Genomic DNA, 25,380 nt, shown 5'->3' with positions numbered 1-25,380 from the left:
TGCCCGGCTCCGGCAATGGAGGGGCGATGACGGCAGCGCGCCTTCGGCTCGCTTTAGTGTTTGTAGTCGTCGCTAGGTGGTCTACGGATCTGGATGTAATTTTTATTATTCTTGATGTACGTTGTATTGCCATGATTGAAGATGAATAGATTGAAAGTTTTCTCGCAAAAAAACATATATCATTAGGTTCTTTATAAGATGTACATATAAACAAGTTACTCTATAAACTTAAGCAAAGTTTGTAAAGTTTGATTTAAAAAAAATCTATACGCATTACATATGAAATGGAAGAAGTAATATTGTTGACACTCAAGTCTGGGCATGAAACGAACCATGCACGCCCTCTCAAAAGGCCCCACCCTCTTGCCCTCCTGCGTAGAAAGTCCATAGGTACGACCAAGCACGCATCGTACAAACAACTCAATCTCGATGGGGTCGAGTACCCGCCATCCCTCTTACTCTAAAAAATGACATGAAGTTCAAAAACCATAAGTTGTGGTATCGGCAGGAGGACAGAGGGTACCTAGTTGCAGACGGATCTTGGATGGACGGCGCCATAGTAAAAGACGAGCGCGCGTTTGGGTGATGGTTGCGGACGTCTAACAATGCCTGGGTGGTGGCCGAAAAGGTACAACGGCAACATCAAAACAGGATGGCGCGAATGCAAAATAAGGAGGAGCAAGGACGGATTGAAAGGCAATATGACCGGAAGAGGAATTTAAGTAGACCAAGGGTGTCGGAGTCCTGCGTGGCGGCGTTGCGGGCCCGCAAGCCCCCTTAGCGTATGGTACAAACTTAAACTATCATAAGATTGAGCACTAGGGCGGACTTTATCCTACTATGATCATCACGTGTTTCTTAAACAACAACGTGTTACCACTGTCTCCCATTTCGCAACAATGGATATGGACACCCAATCCCGGTTCCATCATTTCATTTCAATCCTCGAGTCGAATATACACGTATTCCCGGGGCTGTCCTGCAAAAAGCCACGCCCGCCCGCCGCACGGTTCCGTGTGGCACACGGACCCGTGACCCGACCCCCGACGACGACCCCGAAAGCTGGACGGCCCTCGGCTCCGAAAACCGAGCCAGAGTCCCTGGCCCCAGAGCCAGCCAGCTAACCGGGGTCCGGTCCGCGGCTCGTCCGCCCACCGCGTGGTGCACATGCCGCGAAATAACTCCACCCCCCACGAACCCGAGTCCGGCCTGTACCCGGCCATTCCCAAACCCTCGACGCCGACCCTTTCCTGGGGCTCGCTCGCTTTTAAAAATCCCCCAACCCGGAACGAATTTTTCCCCTTGGCCTCCTGCTCCTCTTTTCCACCACTTCGACGCGGACGGCATCTCCTCACCCCACCGCACCGCAGCGCAGCCGCCCCCCACCCCCGCCACGATTAAAAACGAGGGCGAGAGAGAAAGGGGCCTCGGGCTCGTCCGGCGGAGAAAAAGCAAGGCTCCGCTCCCGCGGCGAATTGCATGATCGAATCGCGCCGCGGCGGATGATGGCGGAGGAACCGGCGATGGATTTCGTCGACGGGGGCTTCGGCGGCGGCGCCGAGGACAACCTCTCCATGCCCCTCGGCGACTTCATGGCCTTCCTCGAGAGCGAGCCCGCCGACGACGGGGAGGACCCGCAGCCCGAGGTGCGTGCGTCCGTGCCTTTTGCCGCCCCGCCCCTGCCCTAATTCGCATCTCGCTCGGACCGGCCGGATCCAATTCGGTAGGCAGGGTTGGCCGCGCCCGGGGCTAGGGTTTTGGATTGCGTCGGAGCGGACGCGTACGACTGTTTGGGGTGCCATGCCCCCCCTACATATCCGCAATTCGCGATGCCCGGGGTCTTGTCTCTTAGACGCCGTGCCTTTTCGAGTGAGATGTGTGTGAGCCAAGCGTGATCAAGCCTTGGCAAGGGATTCGGTGCGACTTTTTAGTTTGGGTGGAGTTATTTTTTTTTGTTTCTCCCTACTAAGTGGCACACACATGCTTGTTGATGCTAAAAGCTCAGTTAAAGCATGAGATGCAATTAAGTTATGCCGTCTATATATGTGCTTGTTAAATGTTGTTGGGAAATGACATCCATCTTTTGGTATTTGAACCCAATCACATGAGCAATGGTCATATGGTGCTGCCTTTGTCACTGGAGGTTGTTGACTTGAAGAGGCTTCGGCCCTGATGCATTGGGTCCAAAAAATGGCCGAGTGTTGGGTCACTGCCCTCGCCTGTGGTAGTATGGCAGCTGAGCCGATTGGGGTGGTTGGTAGCAACGAGTCTATGATGAGATATGTGGACTAGTGCTGACTAGTTAGGTCGTTGATGATCGCGGCATGTGGCCAAGTGAGGATTATAAGGGGTTAGCAGGAGTTGCATTGTTTTTTCCCTTTTCTGGTATGGTATATCGGCTCCCAATTCTTGTTTCGATGTGTAGGGTAGATATGTATGCATCTACCTCTACTTTCTAGTTGCTTATATGATCTCCAGAGTGTGAGAACGGTTAAGTTTTTCTTTTTGTCAGCATTCAGCTATTTGTTGTCATACCTTCTTGGGTGTGCTTATGAGCGAAGGAGTTACACTCAGATATTCTAAGCTGGCTGTAATTTTATTATAAAAATTAGATGAATCAGTTTGATTTGATTTTCTGCGGGGCGATGGTGGGAATCTTGGATTCTTACTGTGAGTGACTCAGTGCAGTGTAATACATTGAACATCCAATTATTCATTGGTGATTGGTTGTTATGGTGAAAGGTGTTTCTCCAGTATATGATTGGATTTGGATCAACATGTGACTTTTGAGAGCTCAGCTTGTTACTTGAGCTACTTGATTGTTTGAAAATGTGACACTAAGCTGTTGAATGCTAGGGTTTCAGATTTCATCCATCGGTATTGCGGTAATTTGTTGTTGAATAATCATAGCGCATGTTCCTTTTTCCTAACAAGCCAGAGCATAAAATCAAGTAAAAATGTTCCGTCTACTATTTCTAGCATCATATGGATGCCTGTGCTCAGCAGTCGCAAGATTGTGCGTCTATATCTAGGCATGCTGTATCATTAATATTTTTTGGAATGTGTCCCTTATGTCATACCCCGTCATTAAATATCATGTTATTCAAATGCAGGCCAATCAAGGTGCGCCAGTGGACAAGACAGGTTTTGCAAATGGTTTTGAAAGCCATGAAGGTATACTGAGCTTTTCAGTTTACCATATGTTTTTACGAGAGCTTTCCTTAAACAAAATCATTGTTAAGCTATTGTTCTATCAATGAGCAGAATTTTTGGAGGATGAAATGCAGGCCAATCAAGATTCCTTAGAGGTGCCAATGGACACGACAGGTTATGCAAATGGATTTGAAAACCATGAAGGTAGACTTAGCTTCTCAGTTCATCATATGTTTTTACGAGAGCTTTCCTTCAACAAATAAAATCATTGTTAAGCTATTGTTTTATCAATGAGCAGAATTTTTGGAGGATGAAGGTTTTTGGTCACACATAGACCCTTCGCAATACCAGATGGAAGCAATGGTTGAACAAGGAGATGGAACCTTTGATGACTCCGATGCTAAGCCTTATGGTTTGGTTGGCAGTGGTGAGAAACAGAAAAATTGCTTTAAACTGACACTTTATGTCGCACTCCGTATGATGCACTATTTATTTGATCATTTCTTCGCAGATTTATCTGGAAACTGCAGAACTACCAATCATAACAACCAACCTTTACCAAGGGACACATTAAACCATATAAATGCTGCTGAAGAAGCAAATGCATCTCCATACGAAGTTCTGTCAAATTGTTCATATGTTGGTGAGCAGTACTTTGGCAAAGCACAGGTCAAAGCAGAGAACCACTTAGAGGGCATGGGGCCACCAACGAATACTTGTATGTCAAATTTCTCCTTGGCAATACATAGCTTGCATCATCTGAGTTTAAAGAAATCATATTCATTTCATATCTACTGCAGATTTGCCACATAATCAGTTCCCAGAGCAATCTGGTTTGAGTGAAGTTAAAAGCGAGGATACAGGGGCAATATTTGATAACACTGGTCAGGCGGGTAATCAATTCATACCAATGAACACATTCTCTTTTGACCATAATGCTGCTATCCCTGATATTTCTTACACTGAGCTGAACATTGGTGAGGCGACTGGAAGCATGAACAATGGCAATAGCAGTTGCCTAACTGTACAGGGAGATTATCTGCAGGCGGAGTTTGGAGAATGTCCCAAAGCAGAGTATGGTTCTCTTGATATGGCTGGTGAAATGTCAATGCATGATTTGCCGCATAACAATCAGTCATATGAGATGGAACAGATCCCACAGAATATATGTGAAAGCAGTTCGATGCAGACAGGCTCTCCGGATCAGTATTGTGATGATACATCTTTATCAGGTTACTACATGTCCTCCCCAGATTCATTATCCTGTGAGCAGATCCAGTCTGAATATATTGGTTTCAAGAGTGAGTCTAGCACCGACTCTTCTCCAATACCCTCAAGCAGAAACTCTACTACAGAGGATGCTGATAAATACTTAGGAGGCTCAACAAAACAGTTGCTGAACTCTAGTTTAGTTCCTATCAGCCACCAACACCCGTATAGGAGCCTGACAGATCAAATGCCTCCAGCTTTTCATGAACAATATGATATTCACAGAAGTGGCAACTCCTTTGCTCGGGGGAATTTATCAAGAAGTTGCTTCGGTGCAAATGTCAATGGTGGTTCTGATTTACTTAACCTTAGTAGCCATCGTGCTCCTGGTCATATATTGCCACCCCAGGGAATCCAAGGAAAACTAAATAACTTTCAGCAATCTTTGTCTGCAAATCCTTTTGTTCCTCGATTTGGCGGGATGGCATATAAGTCGCATGATGAAAGGGCGACTCTACGACTCGCATTGCAGGTTATATATCCCTCTGTACTCTTGGATCCTCCTTTTCACACTTATTTAACTTGGTTATACCTGCTATCACGAATCACAAAATCATTGGCCGAATAATGATTACGGCTCATTTGGTTTGGAGGAAACTAAAATGTAGGAATTAGGAGTACTATAGGAATTTGATAGGATGACACTTGTCATCCTAAGGAATTGTCTTGCCTCGGTCCTATGCACAAAATGAGCTTTGACTGGATATGTAGTTTTCTCCAAAAACAAAAGAAATGAATAGTATTCCTACGGATTTTTCCTCTGGAATCCTTGTTTCTAGGTTTTTTGTGTGAAAATCCTCCAAACTAAATGAGACCTTATTGTGAATGATTACTCAAAATCCCCAATTGCAGTTTTTCGTAAGCAACACTTAGGATACTTAATACACACTTTTAGTTTGTTGAGTATGAACATTTAGAAATTCTCTGATAATGTTTATTCACTTGATCTTTCATGTTGGTAATTATTAATTTTTTGGGCAAGTTCCCGTATGCTGGTTCTTGAGCTTACTAAGTACTTTCTGTTCTGGTAACTGCTGGTGATTATGTCTCCCATCTTCCTATGATATCCTATAACCATACCCTATAGAACACTTGGTTTGCCTTCATTGCTGTGAAAACTTAGTGATTGAGCACGGAATTTATCTGATGACGGAGAAAGTAACATCATTCAGTATTTTTTTCTGGCACCTAGTTTTCATGTGCTGCTTCAGTATGCTTAACATATTTGAAGTTTGCCAGGATATATCCCAGCCAAAGTCTGAGGCTAATCCACCTGATGGGCTTTTATCAGTTCCTTTATTGAGGCATCAGGTACACCTTGCAGTCAATGTAATGTGATTCCCTGAAAAATAGTGTCACCAGCTTCTGCGTATTTAGTACTATATTTCATCTTATTTTTACAGAAAATTGCTCTGTCATGGATGGTGCAAAAGGAGAAAAATGGTTCACATTGCTCTGGTGGAATTCTAGCAGATGATCAGGTATACTAGTTAATTTCTCCCTTCTGTTCAGCAAAGTGTGCGAATGTGTCTTAGATGTCATCTGATGCTTTTCAGGGCTTGGGTAAAACTATATCAACTATTTCACTGATATTGACAGAAAGATCACCAGTACCAAGGTCAACTGCCATTAAGCCAGAGCTGTGTGAAGCTGTATCTCTTGACGATGACGAAGACGACCCCACTGATCTTTGTTTGAAAAGGAGGTCACAGACATGTAGCTCTGAAGTGACAACAAGCACTACAGTTAAGACAGAGAATCATATTGTAGAGATTAAGGCCAGGCCAGCTGCTGGGACTCTGGTTGTTTGCCCGACAAGTGTTCTACGGCAGTGGGCGGAAGAACTGAGGAACAAAGTTACCAGTAAAGCTAATTTGTCCTTTCTAATATATCATGGTAGCAACCGTACGAAAGATCCTAACGAGCTCACTAAATATGATGTTGTGCTAACTACGTATTCTATAGTAAGTATGGAGGTACCAAAGCAATCAAGTCCTGATAGCGATGATGAAGAGAAAGGGAAGGCAGACAGATATGGTGCTCCTGTTTCAGGCAGCAAAAAGAGGAAGGCTTCCTCTTCTAAGAAAACTAAAAAGGCCACAACAGAGAAGAGTAACTTACCAGAGAAACCTCTTGCAAGAGTAGCATGGTTCAGGGTTATTCTTGATGAAGCACAAAGTATTAAAAATTACCGAACCAATGTTGCTGGGTCTTGCTGGAATTTGCGAGCCAAAAGAAGGTGGTGCTTGTCAGGGACACCAATACAGAATGCTGTTGAAGATCTCTTTAGCTATTTTAAATTTCTCCGATATGAACCGTATTGTGAATACAAGCATTTTTGCACCATGATAAAAATGCCAATCAGCAGGAACCCAATTAATGGTTACAAGAAGCTGCAAGTTGTTTTGAAGACTGTAATGCTACGTCGGACTAAAGGTCAGTTACTGAACTTACTATTTGTGTTCTCCATCTCTTAGCCTGTGCATATCTAAGAAGTCTTACTTTGTTGTCTCCCAACAAGATGGCTTGCTGATTGTACTTAAACCACATTTTACATTTGACATTTTAATCAGAGTTAACTTTGGCTTAGAATTTATGAAAATTATGATAGTGAAGCTAGTGTTGCTAGTTAATCATCATATTTTTTTATTAATCTTTCACCAAATAACATGTTGAAGAGTTGGAGTTGCTAGGTGTCTTCAGACCATTGATGAAAATATCTTAGTGGATGATACATTAGAGGATGGCATCAAATCATCAATTAGCATGTTAAGCATAATTTGTACCATTTGAAACTTCTATTGGCTATTTCCACAGTTAGTACTCTAAAAATGGGTATTCTAGGTCTTAATACAAGGAACATGCATTATATTATTGACAGATCAAATATATGTTCCTATTGTTTAGAACATTCCCACATTTGAAATTTCTGTCGTTTTATGTTCATAATCGCTACTGCTGTGCTTTTAATTTCATTTGCGTGCTTATGATCTGGCACCCTGCTATTCCTGTGTAATATTCTTTCTGTTCCAAAGTAGTTGATTTGTGGTCCCCATAATTTTAAACTTTGTAATTGGTGCTGAAAGTTATATTTATTTGGTAATGTAGCGACAATGTTGGATGGAAAACCAATCATTTCCCTACCGCCGAAGACTATATCTCTCAAGGCTGTGAACTTCACAAGTGAGGAGCGTGCATTTTATAACACCCTAGAAGCTGAATCGCGAGCACAATTTAAGGTGTGTTCGCAGTGTTAATTATCCACCCACTTTCTGATGCATTCTTTTATTTATTCTTTCAATATTTTGATTTTTGATATTGTCTTGCTATTTCTCCACAATAAATCAGTCAGGATTATATTCTTAATTATGAATGTTATTCCTTTGTATTGTGAAACATAACTCATATATATTTGGTTAATTTCTATCTATGCTTTTGGAATATATGGATTACATTGCTCCACATACCTGGACAGCAAACATGTTACTTTACTTATGGGATTGGATTAGTACAGTCTGGATAACACACAAAAAAGAACTTGTACAGTCTTGATACTAAACAGTTCATATGAACATTTATGAGATGATGGCATGTTTGACCACTCATTTCATGTTCACTTCACGCCAAGTTGACTATGGCTCCTTATTTATGTGTTCCATTCTTAAACTTAAGGAGCCTACCTACATGGTCAATTGCTCACCTGGTCTAATCTGACAATTTATCTGCAGGTCTATGCAGCTGCTGGTACTGTTAGGCAAAACTACGTGAATATCCTGCTGATGCTTTTACGGCTTAGACAGGCATGTGATCACCCTCATCTAGTTAAAGGTCATGAGTCTAGCTGGACCTCTTCATTGGAGAGTGCGAATAAACTTCCAATGGAACGAAAACAAGAATTGCTGGTTTGTTTGCAATCTTGTTCAGCTATATGCGCTCTCTGCAACGTAAGTGTATTTGCCTCTTCTCTTTCTCACCTATAGTTATAATATCTCCCTAATATCTATGTTTACTCTTTGTATCTACACCATGTTCTACAATATTTCATTTTGCTATTGTCATGCTGTGGGGTGTGGTCTATTGTAATTTATTTGAATAATTGTGGCTCGTAATGTTAAATACTCGAAAGGGGGGTTTGCTTTCTTGGACACACAGAAGGGAAACATTGAAAGGTATTGCAATTTCCTAAGATCGTGTCAGCATAAATCGGAACTAGATAAAAGAAACAAAAACTGGAAAGGAAACCCTTGGCTTCATTCCAGTTTCTTGACCCCAGCTTTGTCATGCCTAATATTCTTCTTCAGTTCATACCTAAATCTTAGCTGACTTAAATTGTGCAGGATGCACCAGAAGATGCTGTCGTTACTACATGCGGGCATGTTTTTTGCAACCAGTGCATATTGGAGCAACTTACTGGTGATGACAGCATATGTCCAGTCTCTAATTGCAGAGTCCGACTTAATGCAACTTCATTATTTTCTCGAGGCACCCTTGAATTCTCGTGCAAATCAACAAGTGAATTCCAGTCTAATGATTCCTGTACAGAGATGGTACATACTGAAAATCAAACTGGGATTGATTCATCTTATGCATCTTCTAAAGTGAGGGCTGCCCTAGATATCATTCTCTCATTACCTAAAGTTGACCCCACCCAAAGTAGTGATAGCAAAAAAACAATTGGGCTTGCCTCTGAAAATACCAATGGGATGAGTTCAGAATATGCTGACACCAAGACGACAGAGAAGGCCATTGTTTTCTCTCAATGGACTAGAATGCTGGATTTGCTAGAGGTTCATTTGAAAGCTTCTCATGTGACCTACCGGAGGCTTGATGGAACAATGTCTGTTGCTGCTCGGGAAAAAGCCGTGAATGACTTCAAAACAGTTCCAGAGGTTCGTGTTCAATGATATTTTTTACATGCAACTTTCTCGAGTGTATCACAATTTGTTCTCTGATGATTTCTGCTGTTGGCAGGTTTCTGTTATGATCATGTCTCTCAAAGCTGCGAGTCTTGGTCTAAATATGGTGGCTGCCTGCCATGTGCTTATGCTCGATCTTTGGTGGAATCCTACCACTGAGGACCAAGCTGTTGATAGAGCACATCGTATTGGCCAAACACGACCAGTCACAGTATCTAGGTTAACTGTCAAAGATACTGTTGAAGATCGTATTCTGGCACTCCAGGTAAATTTAAAACCATCAGCGTAAGATCACTTCATTTAGTATGCCTACCCACCTTTTAGACTGGCCAGGATATTGATACTAGGCTACTAGCTATGTGCTCATACTGGCTGTAGGGACCAATGTCTCTCTCTTCAAGAGACTGGTCTCAGTCGCATGAGAGAATTGGTTGGTCAACCGGTAAACCACCGACACCCTGGACTATGAATCCTTGAGTAGGGTGTCTTCACCGTTTTGATCATCGGTCCAGCTTTTAAAAGTATATACGCGTAGGATGCTTAGATTGGCCAGGATATCGATACTTGCTCTGTGCTCAAACTGGCCGTAGGTACCAATGTCCCGGTTTCTCTTAAGAGACTGTTCTCAGTCGAATGAGAAATTGGTGGGTCAAATCAACACCGTGGACTATGAACCATCAAGTAGGGTGTCTTCACCTTTTTTATCAGTGATCCAGTTTTTAAAAGTATAGACGTGTAGGATTCTTGCCTACTCCCGCCCCTCCTTTTGAGCAGTGAGAGATACTAAAGAAGTTGGAAAGTCTATTTTTGTAGCTTTAAGTATATCCCTAACATTATTCACATCCTTGTGATGTTGTAAATATATAGCTTCATTTTCCTGGGATCACCTGAGACCAACCGGAACAATAGGTAGGCACCAGAATTCACCTGGACCGAATAGGGTACAACTTGATCACCATACAAAACAGTGCTATCTTTTTGAACCGAAACTGTAGGGAAGGCCCTGACAGTAAAATTTTGTTAGAAGAGAGAAAAATTACAAAAGAGAAACTGCACAAGGGCTATCTTAATACGAAATATTTAATTTCTTGCTTTGAGTTCCAACTGCTCACTCGGTTAAATCCTATGTGATGTAACCCTTCCCATTGGTCCTCGACGAGAGGGTACTATTTATCGATATATTCTGTTTGGCAATGAATTTTTAGATGCACTGTTTCATGCAGTGCGTACTAAGATGTATAATTTGTCTCAGGAGAAAAAGCGGGAGATGGTTGCCTCAGCTTTTGGGGAAGATAAATCTGGTGGCGGTCAGACTCGACTGACAGTGGATGACTTGAATTATTTGTTCATGGTTTAGCATCACCTCCTGAGATGGAACACAATTTTGCTCATGGAATGGTGTAATAGGGGCAGTGATAGATAAATGTTTCTCAGGGGAGGTAACAAATAGCATTTCTATAGGGGCCTAGTGCTTTTAGTTTGTACAGGTGTTGAGATTTTGTAGTTGAAAGATGTCATTGTGGTTGTTAGACCATCCAATTAATTTGGCACTGCAAGTAGGGACCCGACCCTCAGGTTAACTTTCAATTGGCTGCAATGGTGTCGTTTGACTATTATGAAGATATAACAAAGCAAAATGTTGTTAGTTAACTTATATTTGTACAAGTTTTCGTCAGCACATTCTAATCTACTTTTTGGCTTACACGCGTCTGTCTGTTCAGTGCGGTTTTATATAACCATGTGAAAGTTTGAGCGGTGTTCTAGTCTCGTTGTTGGTTTGACGTTGCGTGTGACCTGCTACACAAAAACTGTGGCGACATCTAGTTGGCTCGTATCGGCTATCATCTCACACAGTTATAAGCAATCTAGCAGCTTTATCACCTGATGACTCAACCTAATACCTCAAACTGCCTCAAGATATTTCTTCTTGTTCGGTCCTTTTGACCGATATAATTCATATTTTCATGCTATACAAACCAAACTCAACTCATACAGATATAATTGTACAATCAATCACATCTCCATGTTACAGCACAAGACGAAACACACAAAATCATCGTGAAAGCAGCTTCACAAAATCCACCACATTCACGGCTCCAGAAGTCTATCCCTCACCGAAGACCCTTTGCCAGCATTAGCCCCTGATGACTCGCACTCAGTAACGCCGCCTGGGTCCTGTGTGTTGGACGCACCTCCAACTGATGACACCAGAGCAGCCAAGTCAGGCAAAGGGAAGAACGTCGGCACCGGCATCTTCGGTGCCAGCACAGGCAATGGCGCCTCAAACTTCAGGGCATTCAGGGCCTGCCTGATGCTTGGCCTATGCGTGTAGTCAGGATGAGCGCACCATAGTCCAACCACCATCAGATGCTCCATCTGCTTCTCATCGAACTCCCCCTTCAACCTCCAGTCTGCCGCTTCGAGAAGGGCTTTTTCCCCATACAGCTCCCATACCCACGGCACCAGCCTTGCCTTGCTCGGCTCCGCCGTGGGCTCCGATGGCTGTCGTCCGCAAGCAATTTCCAGTGCCACGACGCCGAAGCTGTACACGTCCGACTCTCGGCTTGACTTGCCTGTCGTCAGGCACTCTGGCGCCAAGTAGCCCAGCGTGCCAGCCAGGACGGTGGTGTAGGGCTGGCTGCCATGCTCAACGAGCTTGGCAAGGCCAAAGTCGCCGAGCTTGGCACTGAAGGTCGCATCCAGCATCACATTGCTCGGCTTGATGTCGCGGTGCACAATGCACTGAAGGCATTCCTCGTGAAGGTAGAGCAATGCCGAGGCAAGGCCCAGTGCAATGTCGTACCGTGTCGGCCAGGTGAGGTGCACGCCCTTGCCGTAGAGGTGCTGGTCGACGCTGCCATTGGGCATGAGCTCATAGACGAGCAAGAAGTCGCCACGGTGTTCATGGCACCACCCGACAAGCCGGACCAAATGCCGGTGGCGCAGCTGGCTGATGATGCGTACCTCGGCCGCGTACTCCTTGCGGCCCTGGGTCGACCCCTTGGAGACCCTCTTGATGGCCACCTCCTGACCAAGCTCCTTCAAGAATCCCCGGTAAACAGCACCGAACCCGCCCTGCCCGAGCTTCCTCTGCTCGGAGAAATTATTGGTTGCCGCCGCCAATTCAGCATAACGGAACCTTCTTGGCCCGCTCTGCACGATGAACTCGTCAGTCAGCTCGTCGTACCCCATTGCATCGTCGATATCGACGTAGGGGACACACTCTCCTGTCTTCCTCCATTCCTTCACGAACCAAACAATCCCTGCACCGACGAGCACAACAAGGAATCCACACAATCCCAGTACCACCCACAGCACCACCGTCTGCTCCTTGCTGTCGACGCTGGAGGTGAAATCCCAGTACAGGACCTTGTGCAGCTCGGCGGCCTCGCCGGTGGCGGCGGAGAAGCCAACGGCCACGGCGTCGGGCAGGTGCTCCCTCAAATCGACGGCGTACCACAGAAGGACGTCCGTGGGGGGAGCGTCGCCGTAGGAGAGGGCCACGGTGAGGTTCTTGGCCTCCGCGTCGTACGCGACGCGCGCGTGCGCCGTGCGGCCGTCCTTCATGCTGGTTGGCCAGTCGGCGGTGGCCACGGAGGCGATGCCCCCGAGGTCGATGCCGACGTGGTCGTCGCTGGGGTCCCAATCGTTCCTGTAGGTGTCGAATTCGACGGCGACGAGGGAGCGGCCCCCGTTGCGGGCGGAGGAGTTGAAGAGCCCGAGAAGGCCGCCAGCGGATCTGTTGGGGATGACTGAGGGGAACGGGGAGAGGAAGAAGGCGAGGCCGTCGCCGGAGGCGGCGGAGGGTTCGGGGGCGGAGATGGAGAAGGAGAAGGCGGAGGCGAACGAGGCGGGGCGGCGGGAGACGGGGTCGAGGAGTGGGATGGGGCGGGAGAAGAAGGCCCGGCCGGCGCTGCTGGTGAGGGGCCCGACGCGCTCGTCGCGGGTGAGGCGGATGAACTTGTTGAAGAAGGCGTCGCCCTGGAAGGAGATGCCCGATGGGGCCGAGTCCGAGGCGGCGGTGAAGTTGTAGGTGAAGGAGAATCGCGCGGCGGCCGGCGGCAGGAGGAGGGCGACGGAGAGGAGGAGGAGGAGGAGGAGGGAGGGGACGGCGACGGAGATCCCCATAGAGTGGGTAGGGTGAGCCTTGGCCCTTGGTGGAGGACAGGGTGGGGCCGAGGTTGACTAGAATGAACAAGGCATGAGCTGGATTGCATAAAATCCTACTGCTTGAGACCAGTAAAAAATACGAGCTGGGATTAGTGGCTTGTATTATACGTATGGTCACCATCTCTCCAACGCGGCCATGTATTTATCTGCGTATTGGTCAGGACCAGTTCATGGACATTGATGTGAAAACTGGCTATCCAACCGTGTCCATACATTTCAAAGAAATTTGAACAAAATGGCCAAATTTTGCAGATTAGATGATTTCATTCAAACAGATCAAATTCATTGCGTTTTTCATACATTGCAAATAAACAAAAGCGGGCGATATTCTTTTAACCTAATCTAAATGATCGCCAATCGTGGCGGAGTCCGTGTCACACATCTCGTCTTCTTTACGTCTGGCAAGCTCGCCGGCGGTGCATCAACAGGAGGGGAAGAATAGGAGTGGCCTTCTCGGTACCCAAGCCATGGCGGCGTCCCGTGTGCTACTTTTCCTCGCCGGAGTGCGCCCTGTCGACGATGCCGATCTCGTGGTCGTGGCCGTGTGGCACAAACCACGATGGCGACGCGACCGACGCTGTCTGCGGTTGCCTGGACCTCCTCTCCGGCCACCTCTGTGTCGATCTTTGCAAACATGCGTCCCTCTCCTTCCATAGGACGCGCGATCGCTATAGCTCGTGGCGGATCTCGCGGGCGGTGCGCAGAGACTGGTACATCACCGGCTGCTCATCCAGGAAGTCTTGATCCTCTGTAACCATTGCCGTGACGACATGGTCGTTTGCCTGCTCATCGACGATTTGCCCCTTCATGAGCCGGTGCTCGTCGAGGAGCCGCAGGTTGTACTTTGGTCCTCCCGCGAGAACACAAACACCGGCGACACCTGCAGCTCTTTCGCCATTGCGACGTTGAAGTGCGCCCTTGCCTCCTCCAAGGTGATGCTGGCATGGACCAGCGGGGGCGGTGGCACCAACTCGTCTTCGTACACCTAGTATGTCGTCTTTGCCCCGTCGCTGCCCTCCGGTGAGCTCGCCGACAAGAGAACCTCTATCCGGTTAGCACGACGGGCCTACCAGGCGGCCACAATGCCGACCAACTCCTGCTTCTGCTCCGTTGCGAGCCTCTCCCACATCTCTCAAATGCTCACTCCGGAGGTGGTGCTGTGCTAGTCGTGCTGGCCAAGGAGGCACCGCTAAAATAGCAAGTTCCGACTAGGACAAGCGGTGGACTATGTCAATGCGGGCACCGGAGTAGGTTTCTCGTTCGTCACGCCTGTTTAATGCTGACATACGGACGGACGTGAACTGGTTTGAATGCGGGTCAGAGCCGTTTAGTCACGTCCGTTCACGCGTCTCCAGCATTGGAAACGGGTGGGGAGACCGGGCGCTGATACGTCTCCGTCGTCTCTACTTTTTCAAACTCTTTTGCCCTTATTTTGTAATCTAATTTGCATGATTTGAATGGAACTAATCCCATCCGACGCTGTTTTCGGCAGAATTGCCATGGTGTTATTTTCGTGCAGAAATGAAAGTTCTCGGAATGACCTGAAACTTCACGAAGATTATTTTTGGAATAAATAAAAAATATTGGCGAAAGAATCAACCGAAGAGGACCCACATCCTGTCCACAAGGGTGGAGGGCGCCCCCACCCCCTAGAGAACGTCTTCCTGTCTTGTGGGTCCCACAGACCTCCACCGACCTCAACTCCAACTCCATATATTCACGTTAGGGGAGAAAAATATCAGAGATAAGGATTCATCGCGTTTTACGATACGAAGCCGCCGCCATCTCCTGTTCTTCCTCGGGAGGGCAGGTCTGGAGTCCATTTTGGGTTCCGGAGAGGGGAAATTGTCGCTATCATCATCATCAACCATCCTCCATCACCAATTCCATGATGTTCACCATCGTGCGTGAGTAATTCCATCATAGGCTTGCTGGACGGTGATGGGTTGGATGAGATTTACCATGTAATCGAGTTAGTTTTGTTAGGGTTTGATCCCTAGTATCCATTATGTTCTAAGATTAATGTTGCTATGACTTTGCTATGCTTAATGCTTGTCACTAGGGCCTGAGTGACATGATTTCAGATCTGAATCTATTATGTTTTGATGAATATATTTGTGTTCTTGATCCTATCTTGCAAGTTATAGTCACCCACTACGTGTTATGATCCGGCAACCCCGGAGTGACAATAGTCGGGACACTTCCCAGTGATGACCGTAGTTTGAGGAGTTTGTGTATTCACTAAGTGCTAATGCTTTGGTCCGGTTCTCTATTAAAAGGAGGCCGTAAATATCCCTTAGTTTCCAATAGGACCCCGCTGCCACGGTGAAGGAAATATGCCCTAGAGGCAATAATAAAGTTATTATTTATTTCCTTGTATCATGATAAATGTTTATTATTCATGCTAGAATTGTATTAAACCGGAAACATAATACATGTGTGAATACATAAACAAACAGAGTGTCACTAGTATGCCTCTACTTGACTAGCTCGTTGATCAAAGATGGTTATGTTTCCTAACCATAGACATGAGTTGTCATTTGGTTAAACGGGATCACATCATTAGGAGAATGATGTGATTGACTTGACCCATTCCATTAGCTTAGCACTTGATCGTTTAGTTTGTTGCTATTGCTTTCTTCATAACTTATATATGTTCCTATGACTATGAGATTATGCAACTCTCGTTTATCGGAGGAACACTTTGTGTGCTACCAAACGTCACAATGTAACTGGGTGATTATAAAGGTGCTCTACAGGTGTCTCCGAAGGTATTTGTTGGGTTGGTGTATTTCAAGATTAAGATTTGTCACTCCGATTGTCGGAGAGGTATCTCTGGGCCCTCTCGGTAATGCACATCACTCAAGCCTTGCAAGCATTGCAACTAATAAGTTAGTTGCGGGATGATGTATTACAGAACGAGTAAAGAGACTTGCCGGTAACGAGATTGAACTAGGTATTGAGATACCGACGATCGAATCTCGGGCAAGTAACATACCGATGACAGTGGGAACAACATATATTGTTATGCAGTCTGACCGATAAAGATCTTCGTAGAATATGTAGGAGCCAATATGAGCATCAAGGTTCCGCTATTGGTTATTGACCGGAGACGTGTCTCAGTCATGTCTACATAGTTCTCGAACCCGTAGGGTCCGCACGCTTAAAGTTCGGTGACGATCTGAAAGTGCAACTATCCCTAGGTGGTTTTGGTAATTCATAACAACATATAGCTCATTGAGCTAATGCTATTCCAAGATGACTATTTCAGGAAAGCTCAATGATTGGCATGGCATGGATGTGAAAGTGGAACCCTCAAAATGCTAAGGACAAAGGATTGGCTCAAGCTCAAAAGCTCAAGACTCTTCATTTTATATTTTAGTGATCCAAGATCACATTGAGTCTTTAGGAAAAGCCAATACTATCAAGGAGGGATGAGGTGTTGCTTAATGAGCCTCTTGCTTCATGTGCTTAGTGATATGCTCCAAAACCCTCAACTACTTTCCCATATCCACATATGACCTAAACCCTAAGCCAAACTCGGTCCTACCGATTCTTTCTATCCGGCGCCACCGAGTTTCACTTGTCAGAAGCCACTGCCAAACCCTAGCAATTCGGTTCTACCGATAGGGATCTCGGTCTCACCGAGATGGGATTGCAAACTCTCTGTTTTCCTTTCGTAACTTTTTGGTCTCACCGAAAGAGCGAATCGGTCCCACCGAGATTGCAATGTAAATTCAGTGTTTACTTTTTGTAACTTTTCGGTCTCACCGAAAGAGCAAATCGGTCCCATCGAGTTTGCCTGACCAACTCTCTGGTTAGCTAATTACCAAAACCGGTCTCACCGAGATTACGTTATGCCCAAACCCTAACCATATCGGTCCTACCAAGTTGCATGTCAGTCCCACCAAAAATCTCTAACGGTCACTAGGTTTACCTTTTCGGTCCGACCGAGTTTGTTGATTTGGTCCCACCGAGATTGGAAAACTGTGTGTAACGGTTGGATTTTGTGTGGAGGCTATATATACCCCTCCACCTCCTCTTCATTCGTGAAGAGAGCCATCAGAACACATACACAATTCCAACTCATATGTTCTGAGAGAGAACCACCTACTCATGTGTTGAGACCAAGATATTCCATTCCTACCATATGAATCTTGATCTCTAGCCTTCCCCAAGTTGCTTTCCACTCAAATCTTCTTTCCACAAATCCAAATCCTATGAGAGAGAGTTGAGTGTTGGGGAGACTATCATTTGAAGCACAAGAGCAAGGAGTTCATCATCAACACACCATTTGTTACTTCTTGGAGAGTGGTGTCTCCTAGATTGGCTAGGTGTCACTTGGGAGCCTCCGACAAGATTGTGGAGTTGAACCAAGGAGTTTGTAAGGGCAAGGAGATCGCCTACTTCGTGAAGATCTACCGCTAGTGAGGCAAGTCCTTCGTGGGCGATGGCCATGGTGGGATAGACAAGGTTGCTTCTTCGTGGACCCTTTGTGGGTGGTTGCTTCTTCGTGGACCCTTCGTGGGTGGAGCCCTCCGTGGACTCGCGCAACCGTTACCCTTCGTGGGTGGAGCCCTCTGTGGACTCGCGCAACCGTTACCCTTCGTGGGTTGATGTCTCCATCAACGTGGATGTAGGATAGCACCACCTATCCGAACCACGGGAAAAACATCCGTGTCTCCAATTGCGTTTGAATTCTCCAAACCCTTCCCTTTACATTCTTGCAAGTTGCATGCTTTACTTTCCGCTGCCAATATACTCTTTGCATGCTTGCTTGAATTGTGTGATGATTGCTTGACTTGTCCTACAATAGCTAAAATCTGCCAAGAACTAAAATTGGGAAAAGGTTAAGTTTTTATTTGGTCAAGTAGTCTAATCACCCCCCTCTAGACATACTTTCGATCCTACAAGTGGTATCAGAGCTTTGGTCTCCATTTGCTTTGATCTCCATAGCTTTTGGTGGTCATAGCCTTGGTTTCACAACGTAGGAGAGTATGGCGTCTAGCGAGGGAAATTATCACCGTAGAGGCCCTTACTTTGATGGTACTAATTTTGCTAGTTGGAAGCATAAAATGAAAATGCATATTCTTGGACATAACCCCGCCGTTTGGGCTATTGTGTGTGTTGGTTTGCAAGGTGACTTCTTTGATGGGAAAGAACCAAACCATGAAGCTACCGCGGATGAGTTGAAGATGTTGCAATACAATGCTCAAGCTTGTGATATTCTCTTCAACGGATTGTGCCCCGAAGAATTCAACAAAATCAGCCGTCTTGAGAATGCAAAGGAAATTTGGGACACTTTGATTGATATGCACGAAGGTACCGACTCCGTCAAGGAATCCAAGTTGGATGTGCTTCAAAGTCAACTTGACAAGTTCAAAATGAAGGATGGTGAAGGTGTCGCTGAAATGTACTCTAGGCTTGCTCTCATCACAAATGAGATTGCCGGCTTAGGAAGTGAAGAGATGACTGATAGATTCATCATCAAGAAGATTCTAAGAGTCTTGGATGGAAAATATGATACCGTGTGCACATTGATCCAAATGATGCCCAATTACAAAGATCTCAAGCCAACGGAGGTGATTGGAAGAATTGTTGCTCATGAGATGTCACTTAAGGATAAAGAGGAACTTCACAACAAATCAAGTGGTGCCTACAAAGCCTCATGTGAAGCCCCTACATCATCAAGTGAGAAACAAAACTTCAATGAAGAATTGAGCTTAATGGTGAAGAACTTCAACAAGTTCTACAAGAGTAGAAGCAAAGATAGAAGCTTCAAGTCAAGGTCCTACAATGACAAAAGATCTTCTAGTCAAGAGCGAAACTGCTACAGTTGTGGAAGACCCGGACACTATTCCAATGAGTGTACGACTCCCTACAAGAGAAGAGAAGATTCTCCAAAAAGAAGAAGCAAAGAATCACCACCAAGAGAGAGAAGGAGTAGAGATGATCGTTATGAACGAAGATACTCACGGAGAAGCAAGGATTCGGAAAGGAAGGAAAAATCATCAAGGAGCTACACAAAACGAAGACATCAAGCTCATGTTGGTGAATGGGTATCCGGCTCCGACTCCGACAGCCACTCCGAGAGAAATTATCACTCCGACTCCGAAGATACTCAAGATGAAGGTTTTGCCGGTCTAGCACTCGTGTCAAGCAACTCCTACGACATATTTGACTCACCAAATGAAGGAATTGGAAGATGCTTCATGGCGAAAGGTCCTAAGGTAACACACCCCGAGTATGTTGATTTCAATAGTGATGAAGATGACTTGTTAGGTGATGATTTGCTTGTTGACAACTCTAGTGATGAATACTATGATGAAACGTCAATTAATCATGCTAATCAAGATAAAACAAATGACAATGATAAGGAGAAGATTAAGGCTCTAACTAAAGAACTAAACACTCTTAAGTTAGCTCATGAAACTATCTTCGAAGATCATCGAGAACTTTTAAGAGCTCATGAGAAATTACGCTTTGAAAAGCTCAATCTTGAGCAAGAGCATGAGTTCTTAAAAGCAATCAATGATGATCTCCGCAAGAAAAGTTCTTCTTACATTGCCAAGCGTTTACTCTTATCCACTTACATGCCTCAAGTCAAGTCTAGTAACAAGAACAAGAAAGATTCTTCCTCTAGCAGTAACAATGATCATGCTAAATCCAATATTGTTGCTTCTAGTAGTTCTCTTGATTCCACTAATGATTCTCTTAGCCAAGTTACACTTGAGCAAGAAAATAGCTTATTGAAGGGAATTATAGAGAAAGGAGTGTACAAAAGCCTTGCCGGGAGTAAGCAATTCGAGGAAATTGTGCGCAAGCAAGGAATGCACCGAAAGAATCAAGGTGTTGGTTTTGAACGAAAGTTCAATGCCAATGGAGTTGAGTGGTAAGAAGATCAATACCCCAAGACAAAGTTTGTTCCTCAACAAGATAAGTATGATACTTCTTTCAAGGGGACACAAGCTCAAGATGATCTTCCACCACAAGACTACAAGCAAAAAGGCAAGGGCAAGCTTCAAGAGGAAATTGATGCATTTGAAGAAGCTCCTAAGACCTTAGTCAAGTGGATTCCCAAGAGTACTTCAAGTTCCATTTCATCAAGTACGACTACAACTCCAAGGATTCCCATCAAGATGGTGTGGATCCAAAAGAAGAAGAACTAGAGAGTTCTTGAGGGTGACTCCGCCAACATACTTCACTCTTATCATTTTGGCAAGAACAAGTGCAATCAACTTCCACATCTTGCACTAGTTCAAGGAGTCACAAACCCTCTTGTTGGTAAGACAAGGGACAAGGTAACCTAAAAGTTTTCATGGACATCATCTTGTGTGTGCATCACTCTATGTCTATGGATATCCTTGTTTGTTCCTTGTGGGACTAACCCATGTAGGTATTGAAAGTGCAATTCACTCAAATGGATAGCTCCAAATGATCTACATCAACATTGAGCATCCACATCTTCAACATCTACATGAAGTCATCATCGACAAAACCCGAGGTTAGTTCATCCCTCTAAGGGGGGATATCACATCTAGGGGGAGCTTTACTCTAAGACTTGAGCTAAAGCAACTCTAAAGATGTGAACACAACAATGCTTTATGTAAAAGTGGTAACCCCACTTGAGCTTAAACGATGAGTATGACCTATGATCAAGTGTTCTCACTTGACTCCTAAGTCAATATACTCATATATAGATGACCTTGTCATCGCAAATTGCTTGATAGATGCTAGAATTGGTTGTGCATGCCTTGTCACATATTTCATTTGCCATCTTATTGTGTGAGCATGCTGGTTGCATATTTTACTCATTCGAGGACATCCACTTGTTGTTTTGATTGTATGGTTTTATTTCCTTTTGCCAAGTGGATGGACAAGAATGCCTAAGAACCTCCTCTAGCTATCTATGCTTTTCTCGTCTCAAACTCTATTCATGCTACATCACAAAATTTGATTAAGTCAGATTCGAACCACTCTGTGTGAGGAGCGCTCGGAGTCCCCGATTTGTCATAGACTTAAACTTCCAAAACCTCTTTATGATTCTCGGTTTGACCGATACCCTACTTTCGGTCCTACCGAGATCATTAAGTTGATCTAGGTTTTCGATCTAGGTGCAACCGATTTGAACCTTTCAGTCACACCGAGTTTCAGTAACTGCTTGCAGTTATGAATCTCGGTGCCACCGAGTTGTTCCACTCGGTCACACCGACAGGGTCGGGCTATATATAGTCACGGGCAAAAATTTGGAAATTTCTCCGAACCCCTTCGCCCGTGCGATAGCCTGCTCTGCCAACTTGGTCTCCGGATCGTCTCCTCGCCGCCAGCCGCCTCCAGTCGCTGGTCTCCATCGCCGTCAACGGAATTCTACCCCGCCGTTGCCGCCGTAGCGAGTCTCCGCCGAACTAGGGTATGGACTCGATCTTTGTGCTATTCCCCAATCCGATTCTTAGCACATTGTGATCATCATGATTCTTGCCACGATTGAAACACTCCTATCCAGTCAATGTGTTCGTAGATTAGTTTTGATTCGAAAATTTTAGGGTTAGGTTTCCGCCGAAACCATCTCGGACCCACCGAGTTGAAAAACTCGGTCCCACCGATTTGGCTCATGCCATTGCACAAGTGAGACTCGGTCTGACCGAGAATTACTTATCAGTGTGACTGATTTTGGAACTTTGTGAAACCCTAGCAGTCTCGGTGCCACCGAACTGTGACTTGGTCTGACCGAGTTCACTAGTTTAGGTTCCAAAACTGCTTCGGTATCACCGAGTTTAAAAATCAGTAGATCCGAGATGATTTTAGTGGGAAACTAAAACTAAGTTTTTGAATTATTCTTTTGCAAAAATCTCTGCATTTTGTGATGCTCATCCACTCTATCTCATCTATAACCTATTCACAGGGTCAGCAGTCAGAGTTTGCAACATGTCTGATCAGAGTGACGGCCAGAACATGTCAGAACAACAAGTGCAGATGAGTGAGGGCACTAGTCCCTCAAGTTCTTCAGATGATGGCAGCAGAAGTACTCCTAGCAATCTGCCTAAAGCTGCCACCAGACAGAGAAAGAAGAGAACCTCAGAATCAGAGGATGAGGACTATGTGGCAGAAGAGGAAGCAACTTCCAAGAGAGTTGAGCCAGCACAGGGCACAAAGCCAGGGTTAAAGATCAAAAGGCCAGCAGGCAGGCAGCCTATGCCAAAGGCCAGAGCCTCAACTCAGATTCCTGAAAAGCCTGCAACCATAGAGCCAGTTGCTGCTGAAGGCAAGAAAAGAAAGGAAAGGGTAAAGAAAACCGTTGCCAGAGTGCTTGGCAAGGCTTCCATCATGGAAGAAGAGGAAGAAGAGGTTGCTGCACCAGCACCTAAGGCACCTAAGCTTATGGGTGATGCTATAAGATCAGGGGCTGCCACATCTAAGCCCAAAGAAGCACCCAAAGCTGCCTCCAAGCCCAAGTCTGCACCAAAGAGGAATACGAGGAGCATACCTGCAACTGAAAAGAACAAGGCCCCAGTGCCTGAAGCTGCTGAAGAAGATGATGAAGAGCAAGTTCTCAGAAAACTCAAGCCCAAGATCCCAGACCACAATGATGCTCATCCTGTGGCTGAGGACATGAAGCTCAGGAGAGACTCAGGGCTGAGGAAGTGGAGAGAAGCAGATCCGTATGCTTCAAGGAGGAGGACTGCTGTTAACTACAGGTTCCACACTAAGGAACAACAGGACTTCTATGAGACAGTTTTGCTTGATAAGAAGCCCATTGTTTGTGACATGAGATGGGTCGACTGGACCTAGATGAAGGAAAATGAGGAACACTATCCTAGTGTGATTGACAGCTTTAGTGCTTGTGGAGTTGCAGACTTTGTTGGGCAGAAGCTCACAAAGTGGAACGAGGAGCTTATCATGCAGTTCTACTCCACAACACATTTTTATCCAGATGGTAGGATAATTTGGATGTCAGAAGGTATGAGGTACCAGTCTACAGTTGCTGAATGGGCTCAGCTGATCAATGCCCCAGAAGAGCATGAGGATGACTTGGACATTTATGCCAAGAAGAAGATGGACCACAACTCTATGTCCAACATGTACAAGGAGATTCCAAATGAAGCACTTGACACTTTCAAGTTTGGCTCAGTACACTATCTTCTGTCAGGGCTGCCAACTATTAATTAGATTTTGAGGCACACTCTCTTGCCCAAGTCAGGTGATCACAAGATGATCAGAGGCCATGCAATCAACTTGCTACTTATCTTTGATGTGCCACAGAAATTCAAGGTCATGAGCCTCATAGTAGAAACTATCAAGAGGACTACATCAGATCAGAAGAGGAGCTGTGGTTATGCCCCTCAGATCCAGGAGCTCATTAACTCCAAGATGGGCACAGGCATATACTTACTGGACAAGGAACACCTGCCCATCCATCCAGATTTTGAGGACAATCAAGTTGTGATGACTGAGAATGAACCATCATCTGCACAAGCACAAGCAAAGAAGGAGAAGGCAAGGAAGGAGAAAGCTGCCACGATGCCAACTCAAGAGGAGGCATCTGAGTATTTCTTGAAAACCAAACAAGAGTAGCTTGGTTACCTAATTGCATCCACCCCGCGGATTGAGCAAGGACTAGCCACCCTAACTCAGAACCAGGCAAGCTTAGAGAGGATCATGGAACAAAAGTTCTATGACTTGGACGTCAAGGTGACAGAGATTCAGACTGCAGTGGAGCAGCTCCAGGATGACATGCAGGAGAGGAGAGGCAGGACTACAACTGATGCCTTTGCCAGAGTGCCACGAGGTCCGAGGTCATCTGCAGTGCCAGTTGCTGACACCAGAGCCACCACTTCTGCACCAGCTACAGCTTCAGTTCCACCAGCTCCAGCGTCCACTTCAGCCTCGACTCCGACCACGTCTACAGAAGGCTTCGTCCTTGGAGTGCTCCGGACTCCACCACCACCAGAAGATCAAGCCTGAGCGTCGATCTAGCACTATGCATTTTCTAGGAACTTTTTGGTAACTTGTTGCCAAAGGGGGAGAAAAATATATAGATCATAGGCTTCGAGAGAGAGTGTTGCTTTTATTCTCTCTTGTTTTATTTGGTGGTTTTTCGAACTTTGTTTGCTTTTGAGTGCTTGAGATACTATGCCGTTATCTGTGAGACATTGATGATCATGTGTTTGATCATAAGCTACACTTAATGTTTGCTTAATATTATCATCTTATCTATCTTATGTGATCATTCACTTTTCTTGGTGATGAGTGCATGTATTTCATTCTTATCATTTTAAGCGCTCCACCAAGATGTATGTGACATGGAAGAGTAACCCATGACTCTAACTCCTTGTGCATTTGCAGTCCAAAGCAAATTTTAAATATGCACAAATTTAGGGGGAGCTCTTACTTGTCACATACTTCTCAAAGCGACGATATATTTCATGCTTATTATCATTTGTCAAAGCTTTGATCTATATGTTGTCATCAATTACCAAAAAGGGGGAGATTGAAAGTGCAACTATCCCTAGGTGGTTTTGGTAATTCATAACAACATATAGCTCATTGAGCTAATGTTATTCCAAGATGACTATTTCAGGAAAGCTCAATGATTGGCATGGCATGGATGTGAAAGTGGAACCCTCAAAATGCTAAGGACAAAGGATTGGCTCAAGCTCAAAAGCTCAAGACTCTTCATTTTATATTTTAGTGATCCAAGATCACATTGAGTCTTTAGGAAAAGCCAATACTATCAAGGAGGGATGAGGTGTTGCTTAATGAGCCTCTTGCTTCATGTGCTTAGTGATATGCTCCAAAACCCTCAACTACTTTCCCATATCCACATATGACCTAAACCCTAAGCCAAACTCGGTCCTACCGATTCTTTCTATCC

General features: G+C 45.2%; 2 protein-coding genes across 4 annotated transcripts; one reads left to right on the top strand and one right to left on the bottom strand.

Annotated features, from left to right (window-relative positions):
- The first annotated feature begins 1,298 nt into the window (after positions 1-1,298).
- Positions 1,299-10,992, top strand: LOC123062243 (helicase-like transcription factor CHR28). 3 transcript variants are annotated; one of them, XM_044485684.1, is made up of 14 exons: positions 1,299-1,646; positions 3,114-3,123; positions 3,265-3,357; positions 3,452-3,580; positions 3,665-3,871; positions 3,954-4,894; positions 5,662-5,733; positions 5,826-5,903; positions 5,979-6,858; positions 7,531-7,661; positions 8,151-8,366; positions 8,760-9,311; positions 9,394-9,603; positions 10,591-10,992. In XM_044485684.1, exons 1-14 carry the CDS (start codon positions 1,503-1,505, stop codon positions 10,693-10,695), a joined length of 3,768 nt encoding a protein of 1,255 aa, XP_044341619.1. In that variant the 5' UTR covers positions 1,299-1,502; the 3' UTR covers positions 10,696-10,992. The 3 variants fall into 3 exon arrangements, with proteins under 3 accessions (XP_044341619.1, XP_044341618.1, XP_044341620.1); XM_044485683.1 differs by having other exon boundaries at positions 3,114-3,174; XM_044485685.1 differs by having other exon boundaries at positions 1,300-1,646; positions 3,114-3,144; positions 3,193-3,357.
- A 244-nt stretch (positions 10,993-11,236) lies between these two features.
- On the bottom strand, positions 11,237-13,532 carry LOC123062244 (L-type lectin-domain containing receptor kinase IX.1). The gene has a single exon (XM_044485686.1). The coding sequence runs from the start codon at positions 13,464-13,466 to the stop codon at positions 11,427-11,429; it is 2,040 nt and encodes a 679-aa protein (XP_044341621.1). The 5' UTR covers positions 13,467-13,532; the 3' UTR covers positions 11,237-11,426.
- Positions 13,533-25,380: the final 11,848 nt, after the last annotated feature.

The sequence above is a fragment of the Triticum aestivum genome, chromosome 3A (genome assembly GCF_018294505.1).
Source record: "Triticum aestivum cultivar Chinese Spring chromosome 3A, IWGSC CS RefSeq v2.1, whole genome shotgun sequence".
Classification (NCBI taxonomy): Eukaryota; Viridiplantae; Streptophyta; class Magnoliopsida; order Poales; family Poaceae; genus Triticum; species Triticum aestivum.
This window is presented reverse-complemented; position numbering and strand designations above follow the sequence as displayed.

Bases quoted from the DNA above. Each gene is read 5' to 3' on its own strand.
- LOC123062243 (XM_044485683.1), top strand. From the start codon at position 1,503: ATGATGGCGGAGGAACCGGCGATGGATTTCGTCGACGGGGGCTTCGGC. The intron at 6,859-7,530 runs GTCAGTTACTGA...TTGGTAATGTAG, and splicing joins AATGCTACGTCGGACTAAAG to CGACAATGTTGGATGGAAAA. The intron at 7,662-8,150 runs GTGTGTTCGCAG...ATTTATCTGCAG, and splicing joins AATCGCGAGCACAATTTAAG to GTCTATGCAGCTGCTGGTAC.
- LOC123062244 (XM_044485686.1), bottom strand. From the start codon at position 13,466: ATGGGGATCTCCGTCGCCGTCCCCTCCCTCCTCCTCCTCCTCCTCCTC.